Here is a 14975-nt window from a genome sequence, read left to right on the forward strand (position 1 = left end):
GATGCAACCCGTCCGGCTTGTACAGGTCCCACCTCCCCCAGAAGCGGTCCCAATGCCTCAGGAAACTAAAGCCCTCCCGCCTGCACCATCTGCCTAGCCACGTATTCATCTGCTCTATCCTTCTATTTCTGTACTCACTAGCTCATGGCACCGGGAGTAACCCGGAGATTACTAGCTTTGAGGTCCTGTTTTTTAATCTTTCTCCTAGCTCCCTAAACTCTGCTTCATCCCTCTTCCTATCTATGTCATTGATACTGATGAGTACCACGACCTCTGGCTGTTCACCCTCTCCCCCCAGAATGTCCTGCAGCCACTCAGTGACATCCTTGACCCTGGCACCAGGGAGGCAACATACCATCCTGGAGTCAAGTCTGCGGCCACAGAAACGCCTGTCTGCTCCCCTGACTATCGAATCCTCTACCACTATAGCTCTTCCTCTTTCCCCCCCCCCCCCCCCCCCCCGAGTGCAGCTGAGCCACCCATGATGCCGTGGACTAGGCTCTTGCTGCACTCCCCAGAGCCACCATCGCCCTCACCGGTACTCAGAACAGAGTAGCGGTTGGAGAACGGGGGGGACTCTTGCACTGCCTGCCTAGTTCTCCTCTTCTGTCCAGGGGTCACCCACTCCCTATCGGCCTGCACACTCTTAAGCTGTGGGGTGACCGCCTCTAGAAACGTGCCATCCACATTGCTCTCAGTTGCGCGGATGCACCGCGGTGACTCCAGCTGCTGTTCAAGCTCCAAAACACAGCTCGAGTTGGTGCAGCTGGAGGCATCTCCTGCACACTTGGCCTTCCCGGCTGCGTGAAGCATCCAGGATTTCCCACATGCCACAGGATGTGCAATCCACAGGACTAAGCTGTCCTGTCATCCCTCTAATTACACTTGCAACTATCGATTGGAACTTCTAAGTTCTAAACCTTAGCAAAACACAGCTGCTACTCAGCAAACAGCCAATTTAATTAACTGGTTGCCCTTGGATAATAAAGATCACATATATTTAATTGCAGTTCCTAACCTACAACAATGCTAAACGTAGAAACATAGAAAATAGGTGCAGGAGTAGGCCATTCGGCCCTTCGAGCCTGCACTACCATTCAATAAGATCATGGCTGATCATTCCCTCAGTACCCCTTTCCGGCTTTCTCTCCATATCCCTTGATCCCCTTAGCTGTAAGGGCCATATCTTACTCCCTCTTGAATGTATCCAATGAACTGGCATCATCAACTCTACGGTAGGGAATTCCACAGGTTAACAACTCTCTGAGTGAAGAAGTTTCTCCTCATCTCAGTCCTAAATGGCCTACTCCTTATCCTAAGAGTGTGTCCCCTGGTTCTGGACTTCCCCATCATTGGGAACATTCTTCCCGCGTCTAACCTGTCCAGTCCCGTCAGAATCTTATACGTTTCTATGAGATCCCCTCTCATCCTTCTAAACTCCAGTGAATAAAGGCCCAGTTGATCCAGTCTCTCCTCATATGTCAGTACCGTCATCCGGGGAATAAGTCTGGTGGACCCTTCACTCAACTCTCTCAATAGCAAGAACGTACTTCCTCAGATTAGGAGACCAAAACTGAACACAATATTCCAGGTGAGGCCTCACCAAGGCCCTGTACAACTGCATTCAGACCTCCCTGCTCCTGTACTCAAATCCTCTCGCTATGAAGGCCAATATACCATTTGCCACCTTCACCGCCTGCTGTACCTGCATGCCAACTTTCAATGACTGATGAACCATGACACCCAGGTCTTGTTGTACCTCCCCCTTTCCTAATCTGCCACCATTCAGATAATATTCTGCCTTTGTGTTTTTGCCCCCAAAGTGGATAACCTCACATTTATCCACATTATACTGCATCTGCCAAGCATTTGCCCACTCACCTAACCTGTCCAAGTCACCCTGCAGCCTTTTAGCGTCCTCCTCACAGCTCACACCGCCACCCAGTTTAGTGTCATCTGCAAACTTGGAGATATTACACTCAATTCCTTCATCTAAACCATTGCTGGGACCCCAGCTCTTTACAATATACATCAGTGAGCCCTGCGGCACTCCACTAGTCACTGCCTGCCATTCTGAAAAGGACCCGTTTATCCCGACTCTCTGCTTCCTGTCTGCCAACCAGTTCTCTATCCACGTCAGTACATTACACCCAATACCATGTGCTTTGATTTTGCACACCAATCTCTTGTGTGGGACCTTTGTAAGGGGTGGTTTGCAGGGAGTCAACTTTCCCTTCTGACCTTATATGAGCGGTTCCGAATCGCTCCCATACCCTTGGTTCTAGACACTGGAATTATGAAGGGACTGTGACAGACTTGGACAGACAATCGGTTTCAAGGTAGGAAGCAGGCATGGCTTGATTGTGTTTAAAAAGAAGTAAAAGGCACACCTTTAATAACACACACAGACCAATACACACTGAGGGGTACAACACATTGAATAAAATGTCAAATTGCAGCCTGTGGGGAAAAGAATACAGATTAAACTCTAAATGGGGTAAAGAGGAGAATGCAGATACATTTACACAAGTTATCCCAGCCTCCCTCCCTCCCCCGATTCCCCTAACTAACTAAGTTATAGCTCTGTGGGTTCAGGGGCCATGCTCACCAATCCCCTTTTTGACAGTTGCCGGTGAATCGCGGTTTCGGGGTTCGCTGCACTTGGCCTTCTAGGCGAGCCGTACCCCGGTCGGAGGAGAGGACTTCGGACTGCGTAGTCTTTGGTTGGGGTGCGTCCGTTGACGCGGTAAGTTGCGTTTTGGATGTATGGGGTAAGTACCCACTTTCTTTGGTTAGGAATAGTTTTAGTTAGTCCCTTTTGGTAATTTCTCACCCGTTGGTGGTTCCGAAGTAGATTGTAGAGTGGAAATAAAGGTCGATTCTTCGGTTTTTGCTGAGTTGGTTTCGGTTGGTCGTTTCGCAGGTTGTGGTGGCCCGGGTTGTCAATTTGGTTGCTGACAACCTTCCGTTTCGTGGGCCTCGTGCTCGGTCAGTTCTTGATGAGTTCTAGTAGTTTCCTTCACTGCTCCATTTCTTCACTCCCCAGCTCCGGCTGCTTGTGTCTGTGTCTGTGTCCCAGTCTGTGTGCTGCTCCTTGCTGGTCTTTCCTTGTAAAAAAAACTGGGGGATAGATATATTCAAAAAAAAGGCTCCGTTATCTCCCATCAAATCTCTTGGGCTCTGTTTAAACTGTACTGTCCACTGATTTTCAAATGTCTCCTTTGTCAGCAGTAACTCGATTAGGGTGTGAGAATGTGCTATCAGTGGTTTTGCATTGTTTTAGAATTGTCCAGTTTCTTGACCATGATTTCCATTGTGCTTGATTGGGTAATTCGATTATCTCTTAGAGGGTGAATAGTTCCCCCAGACAGTCTGGGGTCTTTTAATATACGAATTTGTTTCAGACGTTGGGCTCCACCTCCTGTATTTGGTAACTCTTTTTCGCAGCCAAAATGTTGTAGAATCTTAAAATTGATATGCTCCTTCCCATAGATGTTTAGGGGATCTCAAGCTTCTGTAATTTAGGTCCATTTTGAATTCCCTGTCCTATGAGTCCAAACACTGGGGGGGGGGTCTCCATGAATGCATCCCCTTTTATCCCCCGCAGGCTTTGCCTGCCTCTTAAACTCATTTTAAAAGCCCAGAAAGGGATTCTTCTCCTCTGTAGGGGAAAGGTACCTGGAATCTTTGTGAGATATTGGTAAATTCTACACCTTGTCAAAAGTCTTTTGAAAGTCCAAATACACCACATCCACTGGTTCTCCCTTGTCCACTCTACTAGTAACATCCTCAAAAAATTCCAGAAGATTTGCCAAGCATGATTTCCCTTTCATAAATCCATGCTGACTTGGACCAATCCTGTCACTGCTTTCCAAATGCACCGCTATTTCATCTTTAATGATTGATTCCAACATTTTACCCACTACTGATGTCAGGCTAACCGGTCTATAATTACCCGTTTTCTCTCTCCTTCCTTTTTTAAGCAGTGGTGTTCCATTAGCTACCCTCCACTCCATAGGAACTGATCCAGAGTCGCTAGACTGTTGGAAAATGATCACCAATGCATCCATTATTTCTATGGCTAAAGGTTTCTTAAAGAATAGAAAAAAAGAAAAAATAATCACCAATCACTTAGCTGCTTGGCTTGATATCACACTTCGATTTCAATTTTTTTTACTTTCTGCCTCTGCTGTAGCTGGCCTCCCGACTGCCGCTGCTCCAAACTACTGCCGCCGCCCTTTGTACTCTCGCTCTCGCGATGGTGGCCTCCTCCAGACTGCCGCTGCTCCAAACTGATGCCGCCGCCCTTTGTACTCTCGCTCTCGCGATGGTGGCCTCCTCCAGACTGCCACTGCTCCAAACTACTGCCGCCGCCCTTTGTACTCTCGCTCTCGCGATGGTGGCCTGCTCCAGACTGCCGCTGCTCCAAACTGCCGCCGCCCTTTATACTCCAGCGCCCGCTCCGTGCGTGCAATTCTAGCCTCCTCCCGATACAAGCTATATCGGGGACTTGGAGTAAGATATCCAAGTTTACTGACTATACAAAGCTAGGAGGGAAAGTAATTTGTGAGGAGGAAACATATTTTGGCCAAAGCCTTTTCTTTGTTATCCTCATCCACAGCTGTCAGCCTGATAATCCAAGACTGCATTGCTTCCTAATATTGCTTGATGAGCATGGTCTGTTCTATACTGTCTTGAGGCCTTATGACTATGTGAAATGTGATCTTGGAGGAAAAAATGGAATTTTTTGCTAACTTTATGTATCAGTGAGGCTACAGAATCCATCTTTTGTACAAAATGCAAGAAGAGCAAATACTGCAGGGTGCGCACAGAATGAAAAATAGAACAGCATTCTTCTTGAAAAGCACCAATCTAGTTGCATGTCAGCTCAGCTTACAAAGGGTACAGTCTAGTTTCCCTGCCCTCCCCCACCCCCCACCCCCCCACCCCCCCCCCACCCCCCTCCCCACCCCTTTCCCCAGGTCCAGGCCTCACTCTGATGCAGGTGGTGCAGATTTGGTCCCAGTGCCATCATCCACAGCGCATGTCACTGCATGTTAGGCTTTACTATCAGGCTAGTCTTCCTCTAAGCCTCATCTGGTACTTATTGAATGCCTCCATTCTTTTGTCATGATGAGTTTTGGCTAATTACCCAATAGTCAATGTAGTTCTGTCCAAAGCCTTGATGCTTTGAAAGAGGACTGTGTGCAGTATTGGGCTACACACTGTAGGAAAGATATTGAGGTATTAAAGAGGGCACAATGCAGATTCACCAGATACTACTTGATATGGAAAAGACTTGAAAAATTGTGTCTCTTTATTTGAATAAAGAAATTACGAGGCAATATGTTAGTATTTAAAAATTATGAAAGACTGGGTAGATCGAAGCACACTATTTCTAGTAGTTGAGGGGTCAAGAAGAGGGGCTATCGATACACAATTAAATGCAAGAGATTAAGGACTAAGGGCGGAAGAAATATTTCAGAGGATGTGGAATTGACTTCTAGAATTAATGGTTGAGACAGAATCCATGTCAACATTCAAGATTTGATTGGATAGGTGGATGAAAGAAAAGGCATTGAAGGGTTATGGGAGCAGGGTGGGTAAATGTGAGCACCTATTGCCTCGTGTGGAGAGGAGTTAACACTGACGAGGACTGGTTGGGCCAATGACCTGTTTTAGTGGTGTCATTTCTAAGTACTTGTCATGGAATGAGGATAAAAAGGATCTCTACCTCTTCAATTTTACGAGCAGCTGACATTAGGTCTCATCAGGGCAGATAATTAAGTTTGGCTCTCCCCACCCATGATAATTTTAGGGGTATTCCTAATTATGAATTGGGTCTAAGATATCACAATTTTCTGTTGTGTGTCAGGTTGGATCAAAAAAGGACCAAAGTGAAGAAGAAAACCAGCAACCCACAATTTGATGAAACGTTCTATTTTGAAGTAAGTAACTTGTGAAGGAGGCCTGCATGCTGCTTCCTTCATTGGTGGAATTAATGGTTTTGTATGTACGCAACATCTGCTGAATCGAGGAGAAATGAAGCTGAATTTTATTAATCTCAAACGTGGTTCATTGAAACATTCCAGGTAACGAGAAACAGCAGTTACACCAGGAAATCCCATTTTCAAGTGGAGGAGGAAAATATTGAAAAACTGGAAATCAGGTAAATGAAGAAATGGAAGCTACCACGAAGTTGTTGAAAAGTGTCATTCGGCTGAGATGAAATTGGAATCTTGAATGATCAGGTTCATGTCTGATGAAAATGACCCAGATTTTGCAGGCAAAATAAAGTTGAAGCTAACAGCCCTCGCCATTATTTAAGTGTAAATTATGCTGCAACTTCAGGTGAGGAGCAGATGCGCGCTTAACTACGAATATCCAAAAGTTGCTGTCCGAATTGCGCAGCTCCGCCATTAGCTTTGCAAAACAGCATTTTGCTGTTAACGATGTGATGAGCGTTAATGACTGTCAATCAACCTCTCTGGCACTGAAATAACTATTAAAGTGTCGAGTCTCATTTCTCCAGGTTGTGAATTGTTTAGGAGATTTAAAAAATGTCAACAACAAAAAAATTTGAACTTTTTCCTTTGTCTCTTTTTGCTCTCTCTCAATCCCATCTTTTTTACCCCTCCCTTTATTTCTCTCTACTCAGTTTGAAATTGAATTCACCCTCTTTATTTCACCCTCCTTCTCGCTGTTTATTTCCCAATTTTTAAATCTCGTTGGTCAAGGAGATACAGTATCTTTGTTGGCCTGTTCACTCAGGTCCCCGACCCTGTTTCCCTCAATGTACCGTTATCAATTCTCACTTTCAGTAACTTAGTGGGCAAAACAAATTTGAACTAAAGGGTGCATGGGCAGCAGAAGCCATTAGATGCCTTGCTACAGCAAAATCTCTCTTTGCAACAGGGAGTGATGTGAGTCTGTTCAGTATTGATTGATTAGCAGTCTAACGCGGTTGATACAAGAAGATGGACTCTAATGTAATTATCAATTGGCCAAATCCAAACTTATTGCTGTTGTTATAATAATTCTTTAGAAAAAAATCTTCAAATAAGGATTTTGTTGATTCACAATGAACATCTGACTAGTCTAATGCTTCGGCAATGCTCGGTTTGTTGTTGAGGTCTAATTTCTGGTAGAGATCTAAGAAATAAAATACTGTGAATAAATTTTGAGACTAGTTTGTTCGGGAAAATTATCAATATTCCTCTTTCTAACCTTTTCTGCTGTCGAATGGGGTCCGATGTCAGTGAGGTAAGATGGTTGATTGCTGAACAGGAAATTTCTGCATGTTGTGTTACTGTGGTACATTTATTTTAATATAATTTGGGTGCTGTGTTTTTAATTGCATGTAAAAAGGTTGAATTTTTAATTTTATTACATTTGTTGGTGAGTGAAATGTGATCTTTGGAACTCGTAACATGTAATGCAGACACATTTTTAAGCAGGGCTCACCAAATAGTCATCATTGTGAACCCTGATTGATTTTTCTTCTCTTCGCTCCCTAACCCAGGAATGGTGTGGCCTGTTGTGCAGAAATATTATTTGAATTCATAAAGCATCTTATGACAGTGTCTCATGTGCTTCCTACAATGAATGACGTTTGAGGTTGATGATTATATATGCAAATATGGCATGCATTCTAAACTAGCAGCATGCGATAAATAGTAACAAGCTGAATGACCAGTTAGTGTGTTATTTTGGGGACAGTTGGCTGAGGGAAGATTAATGTCTAGGACACCTGAAAAAGTGCCCCAAATTATGGCATATTTAACCAGGAATTAATTCAAAGAGCTTCTGAACAGTATGCCTTAATATGACACAATTGCATGCAATGACTCTTTCTTCCCCTCACACCCATACCCCCACCCCCCACCCACCACCCCCCACCCACCACCTACCTCTCCTCCCCTCACACACAATTATTTCTCAGTTTCTATTTTACGGTTGTCAAACATCCGCTCTTCTGGTCAACTATTTCTTCTTGCAAATCCACATAGAAAGTTAAGCGGCAGTGGTTGTGGGAGATTTAATCTCTGGTAAATTTATGAAGCCCAGAAGCATTACATTTTTTTTTACACTGAAGGACTGGAGTCATGTGTATGCCAGAACATATAGGGGGTGACTGGTTCCTTTCCCTGAAGAACATTAATGAACCAGTTGGGTTTTATAACAGTCCAGCATCTTTTATGGTCACTTTCCGACACTAGATTAACCAGATTTATTGAATTCAATTTCACAACTTGCCCTGGTGGGGTTTGAACTCTCAACCCCTGGGTTGTTCGTGCAGTCCAATAACCACTACATTAGTGTGTCCCACTCTGTATGCTGTAAATTATTTGAGTCTAATTTGCAGGTGGCTTTTGGATCTTGGCTGCAGGTGATTTAAAGGTGACTTGATATTTTCTGTACCCTTTCAGCATGTTAGTAGTACCTTGTGACATATTCCCCGTCAACTTTATAGAATTCTAAATGGTGGGGATGAATAGCAAAATCATAATTTATTCACGGGTCTAGTCTGGTATTTCAAAAACGTGAGCATGAAGCACAATTTGTCACCGGAACTACAGGATTAAATGACCCCCTTTTTTTACTCCCTGCTTATTGTTCATTCTTTGTATTATTTGTATGTTGCGGTCTCTGAATGAAAACCCTGATTTTACGCTGATTGATCATGGTGATGCCAGCACTGCTGGGGAGGGAGAAAGAAAAAACAAATGGGATTGTCACTAAATTTTGGCTGCTAAGGTGGCACATATATTGCAGTTGTGAACCCTCCTGCTCATTTGCCACACACCAATGGTGAACCACATCACTGGCTCACTGCACTGCCCACCCTAGATCTGTTAATCTAAGGAAACTCATTTAAGGTGCTTCACAGGATCACATTGGAGAAGTGTGAAGTTAGCATTCTGTAATGATTAAATAATTTTGTACATTATTTTCCATAAAGAATTCTTTTAAGGTGGTATCAGATGGTGCCAAACAGGACTGGTAGACAGAAAAGTATACAATTAGACTTTTGAGTTAAAATGGATTTGTTTGAGCTGGAATTGACAATCTATTCATGCGGTTAGTGGTATTTCTGGGATTTACCATGGAGCATCAGCACTTTCTCAAACAGAAAATACTTGAAATACCCAGCAGGCATCTGTAGAGCGAAAAGACAGGTTCATATTCTGAAGAAGAGATTCTGCCCAAAACATTAACCTGTCTTTTTCTTCTCTCTCTGACTGACCTTTGAATTTCCAGCATTTTCTGTTTGTTTGTAACCTTGTTTCTCGGTGGTACTCATTTTGTGACCCAATTTGTTTTGCCCTTCATTTTTTTTTTATCATGCATTTTTTTCTTCTCCCATCACCATGGTCCAAAAGAAATTGAGAATTCCCAATACAAGAAATCATAGGTGAAGTCCCACGTTGTCCCACGTTGTCCCACGTTGTCCCACGTTGTCCCACGTTGTCCCACGTTGTCCCACGTTGTCCCACGTTGTCCCACGTTGTCCCACGTTGTCCCACGTTGTCCCACGTTGTCCCACGTTGTCCCACGTTGTCCCACGTTGTCCCACGTTGTCCCACATCAACAGCAGCCCATATCAGGCTCCAACTTGTGTTTCTAGAGGGTGGGAAGTCGGATCTACTTTTTTGTTGGAGGTTTTGGGGGCGGTGGGGAGGGGTAGCGTGGAGCGGAGTGTTTCATCCAGGAGCTAGGTTTTCAGGAAGTGCTGCATTTTAAAGAGTTTGTCAATATTTCTTCCCCCCCGCCCCCCCCCCACCTTCATTTTTCAAACTGTGCTGCACTTATTTGTGTTACTTGGTTTTTGTATTCTACTCTGCTGCATTTGTTTGCAAAAAATTCAGTTTACAGCTGCCGGTGACTTTTTTTTACTATTTGGCAAAAGAGGAAGCTTTGGGTTTTGCACCTCTTCTCAGGTTGCTAATTCCAGAGTACATTGATATTTTTAACCTCTTTACAAAATGTGAAATGGAATCTGCATTTATTCCACTATTCACAAGCACGTAGCCACATAAAGGCAAAGGATTGTGAAGGTGGTTCCTGAACCTTTGGCTCAGACCACAGAAGGTGTTGAATATTTTGACTGCACTGAATTAGAAACACTTTTATTGTGTGGATAATTATTGACTGCGCTCTTGTTAATTTAAATGATAAAGGAAACTAATCACACTGGAAAATCTGTCTTCCATAATCTACTTGGTGTATTCTGTTGGTTTAGTACCTCAGTGCACTCTTTTTAAAAAAAACACTGCAGCTAATTAGAGTTAACTCCCCGCCCCCTCTCTCACACACACACACACACACACACACACACACACACACACACACACACACACTTCTCCAGAAAACACCAGGTCATCATCATAGGCAGTCCCTCGGAATCGAGGAAGACTTGCTTCCACCCCCAAAGTGAGTTCTTTGGTGGCTGAAACAGTCCAATACGAGAGCCACAGACCATGTTACAGGTGGGATAGACATTCGTTGAGGGAAGGGGTGGATGGGGCTGGTTTGCTGCGTGTTCCTTCCGCTGCCTACGCTTGACCTCTTCACGCTCTTTGCGTTGAGACTCAGAGCAAGTACTTTTGTACTGGAAGAGGAGGAGTTAGTGACACTGGCTCTCCCTCCATCAGCTGCACTCTAAAAGATTCTGGGAATCGACAGAATTAAAGATTGATGTAACTTGTGGGCTTATGAATGTTCTGTCAGATTAAGGAAACTGGCTTCTGTAGATTACAAACTAAGCTGGTGTCTGTGTTTGTACTCTGGGTCTCCGTATTGCATATCAGAGCCCAGTAGCCCAAGGAGACCCATCTCCTGAATTGCAGCTTTAAAGTGGAGATTGATCTCTGAAAACAACATCCCAGAAAAAATGTAGCACCTAGTGGCCTATCCTGAAGTATGGTTTATTAGGCCTTTCTAATACCCCATTCAAGTGGCTGTACTTAAGTGGGAGCTTAAGTATTGCATGTGGCCAAACTGTCCTTACTCGGTGTCCACACATGCAAAGGTCACGGAATAGTAATGACAAACATTTACAGATCACATGAATGAACTTCAACAATTGTACATCCCGGTCTGGATTAAAAATAAAACGTGGAAGGTGGCTCAACCATGGCTAACAAGGGAAATTAAGAATAGTGCTAAATCCAAGGAAGAGGCATATAAATTGGCCAGAAAAAGCAGCAAACCTGGACACTGGGAGAAATTTAGAATTCAGCAAAGGGCTTAATTAGGAGGGGGAAAATAGTGTATGAGAGGAAGCTTGCTGGGAACATAAAAACTGACTGCAAAAGCTTCTAGAGATATGTGAAGAGAAAAAGATTAGTGAAGACAAATGTAGGTCCCTTGCAGTCAGAATCAGGTGAATTTATAATGGGGAACAAAGAAATGGCAGACCAATTGAACAAATACTTTGGTTCTGTCTTCACGAAGGAAGACACAAAAAACCTTACGGAAATACTAGGAGACTGAGGGTCGAGTGAGAAGGAGGAACTAAAGGAAATCCTTATTAGTCAGGAAATTGATGGGATTGAAGGCCGATAAATCCCCATGGCCTGATAGTCTGCATCCCAGAGTATTTAAGGAAGTGGCCCTAGAAATAGTGGATGCATTGGTGATCATTTTCCAACAGTCTATCAATTCTGGATCGGTTCCCATGGACTGGAGGGTAGCTAATGTAACACCACTTTTTAAGAAAGGAGAGAGAGAGAAAATGGCGAATTATACACTGGTTCGCCTGACATCAGTAGTGGGGAAAATGTTGGAATCAATTATTAAAGATGAAATAGCAGTGCATTTAGAAAGTAGTGACAGGATTGGTCCAAGTCAGCATGGGTTTATGAAAGGGAAATCATGCTTGACAAATCTTGAATTTTTTGAGGATGTAACTAGTAGAGTGGTCAAGGGAGAACCAGTGGATGTGGTGTATTTGGACTTTCAAAAGGCTTTTGACAAGGTCCCACACAAGAGATTGGTGTTCAAAATTAAAGGGCATGGTATTGGGAGTAATGTATTGACGTGGATAGAGAACTGGTTGGCAGACAGGAAGCAGAGAGTCGGGATAAACGGGTCCTTTTCAGAATGGCAGGCAGTAGCTAGTGGGGTGCCGCAGGGCTCAGTGCTGGGACCCCAGCTATATTTACAATATACATCAGTGATTTAGATGAAGGTATTGAGTGTAATATCTCCAAGTTTGCAGATGACACTAAGCTGGGTGGAGGTGTGAACTGTGAGGAGGATGCTAAGAGGCTTCAGGGTGACTTCAACAGGTTAGGTGAGTGTGCAAATGCATGGCAGATGCAGTATAATGTGGATAAGTGTGAGGTTATCCACTTTGAGGGCAAAAACACGAAGGCAGGATATTATCTGAATGGCGGCAGATCAGAAAAAGGGGAGGTGCAGCGAGACCTGGGTGTCATGGTACATCAGTCATTGAAAGTTGGCATGCAGGTACAGCAGGCGATGAAGAAGGCAAATGGCATGTTGGCCTTCAAAGCTAGGGGATTTGAGTATAGGAGCAGGGAGGTCTTACTGCAGTTGTACTGCAGCCTTAGTGAGGCCTCGCCTGGAATATTGTGTACAGTTTTGGTCATCTAATCTGAGGAAGGACGTTCTGGAGGGAGTGCCGCGAAGGTTCACCAAACTGATTCCCAGGATGGTAGGACTGACATATGAGGAGAGACGAGATTGACTGGGCCTTTATTCATTGGAGTTTGGAAGAATGAGAGGGGATCTCATCGAAACATATAAAATTCTGATGGGACTAGACAGATTAGATGCAGGAAGAATGTTCCCGATGTTGGGCAAGTCCAGAACCAGGCGACACAGTCTAAGGATAAGGGGTAAGCCATTTAGGACCGAGATGAGGAGAAACTTCTTCACTCAGAGTTGTTAACCCATGGACTTCTCTAACGCAGAGAGCTATTGATGCCAGTTCGTTGGATATATTCAAGAGGGAGTTAGATATGGCCCTTATGGCTAAAGGGATCAAGGGGTATGGAGAGAAAGCAGGAAAGGGGCACTGAGGTGTTGATCAGCCATGATATTGAATGGTGGTGCAGGCTCGAAGGGCCGAATGGCCTACTCCTGCACCTATTTTCTATGTTTCTATGTTAATCGGGGCAGAAATAGTGGCTATTGTTTTCCTTTCCTTGCACTGGAATATGTAAAGCATACTAGAGGGCCCTGCGCATTTTTGGGTGAGGTCAATAAATTAAGCATAGATGAACCAAGGCTATTCAAGCTCTGTATGGCTCAGTGCCGTACCATGGACTGTGTTTGCCAACAAAACCATCAGGGTTATAGCCTCCCCAAAGTTGATTACTTGAAAAAAAGTGTTTATTTTTCTGAAAAGTGCTTCCTCTCGATTGAAATGCTTTCCCGTTGTACTTTGTCATACCCAGCAACAACTTAACTTGGTGATTTGATTGGATAGTTTAGATTTCGATGGTCAATAAATAATGAAACAAATGAAATTGTTTATTTGGATTCTTGGAACCTAAACACAGATAGTAAAAGCTTTTACAGATATATAAAACGGAAAAGAGTGACTAAAGTAAATGTTGTTCCTTAGAAGATGAGAAGGGGGATTTAATAATGGGAAATGTGGAAATGGCTGAGACCTTAAACAATTATTTTGCTTCCGTCTTCACAGTGGAAGACACAAAAACCATGCCAAAAATTGCTGGTCACAGGAATGTGGGAAGGGAGGACCTCGAGACAATCACTAACTCTAGGGGGGTAGTGCTGGACAGGCGAATGGGACTCGAGGTAGACAAGTCCCCTGGTCCTGATGAAATGCATCCCAGGGTATTAAAAGAGATGGCGGAAGTGATAGCCGATGCATTCGTTATAATCTACCAAAATTCTCTGGACTCTGGGGAGGTACCAGCGGATTGGAAAGCAGCTAATGTAACGCCTCTGTTTAAAAAAAGGGGGCAGACAAAAGGCAGGGAACTATAGGCCGGTTAGTTTAACATCTGTAGTGGGGCAAATGCTTGAAGCTATCATTAAGGAAGAAATAGCAGGACATCTAGATAGGAATAGTGCAATCAAGCAGACGCAACATGGATTCATGAAGGGGAAATCATGTTTAACTAATTTACTGGAATTCTTTGAGGATATAACGAGCATGGTGGATAGAGGTGTACCGATGGATGTGGTGTATTTAGATTTCCAAAAGGCATTCGATAAGGTGCCACACAAAAGGTTACTGCAGAAGATAAAGGTACGCGGAGTCAGAACAAATGTATTGGCATGGATCGAGAATTGGCTGGCTAACAGAAAGCAGAGAGTCGGGATAAATGGGTCCTTTTCGGGTTGGAAATCGGTGGTTAGCGGTGTGCCACAGGGATCGGTGCTGGGACCACAACTGTTTACAATATACATAGATGACCTGGAAGAGGGGACAGAGTGTAGTGTAACAACATTTGCAGATGACACAAAGATTAGTGGGAAAGCGGGTTGTGTAGAGGACACAGAGAGGCTGCAAAGCGATTTAGATAGGTTAAGCGTATGGGCTGAGGTTTGGCAGATGGAATACAATGTCGGAAAGTGTGAGGTCATCCACCTTGGGGGAAAAAAAGTGAAAGGGAATATTATTTGAATGGGGAGAAATTACAACATGCTGCGGTGCAGAGGGACCTGGGGGTCCTTGTGCATTAATCCCAAAAAGTTAGTTTGCAGGTGCAGCAGGTAATCAGGAAGGCGAACGGAATGTTGGCCTTCAATGTGAGAGGGATGGAGTACAAAAGTAGGGAAGCCCTGCTGCAACTGTATAGGGTATTGGTGAGGCCGCACCTGGAGTACTGCATGCTGTTTTGGTCAACTTACTTAAGGAAGGATATACTGGCTTTGGAGAGGGTACAGAGACAATTCACTAGGCTGATTGCGGAGATGAGGGGGTTACCTTATGATGATAGATTGAGTAGACTGGGTCTTTACTCGTTGGA

General features: G+C 44.0%; 1 protein-coding gene across 3 annotated transcripts in view; it reads left to right on the forward strand.

The window, feature by feature from the left end:
• Positions 1-14975, forward strand: part of rasa2 (RAS p21 protein activator 2) — a 238845-nt gene that overhangs the window by 134337 nt on the left and 89533 nt on the right. For all 3 annotated transcript variants that reach the window (XM_070883864.1, XM_070883865.1, XM_070883866.1), the window contains exons 7-8: positions 5876-5948; positions 6093-6169. In XM_070883864.1, the coding sequence (XP_070739965.1) occupies positions 5876-5948; positions 6093-6169 (150 nt within the window). The remainder of the gene's footprint in view (positions 1-5875; positions 5949-6092; positions 6170-14975) is intronic.

The sequence above is a fragment of the Pristiophorus japonicus genome, chromosome 6 (assembly GCF_044704955.1).
Source record: "Pristiophorus japonicus isolate sPriJap1 chromosome 6, sPriJap1.hap1, whole genome shotgun sequence".
Lineage (NCBI taxonomy): Eukaryota > Metazoa > Chordata > Chondrichthyes > Pristiophoridae > Pristiophorus > Pristiophorus japonicus.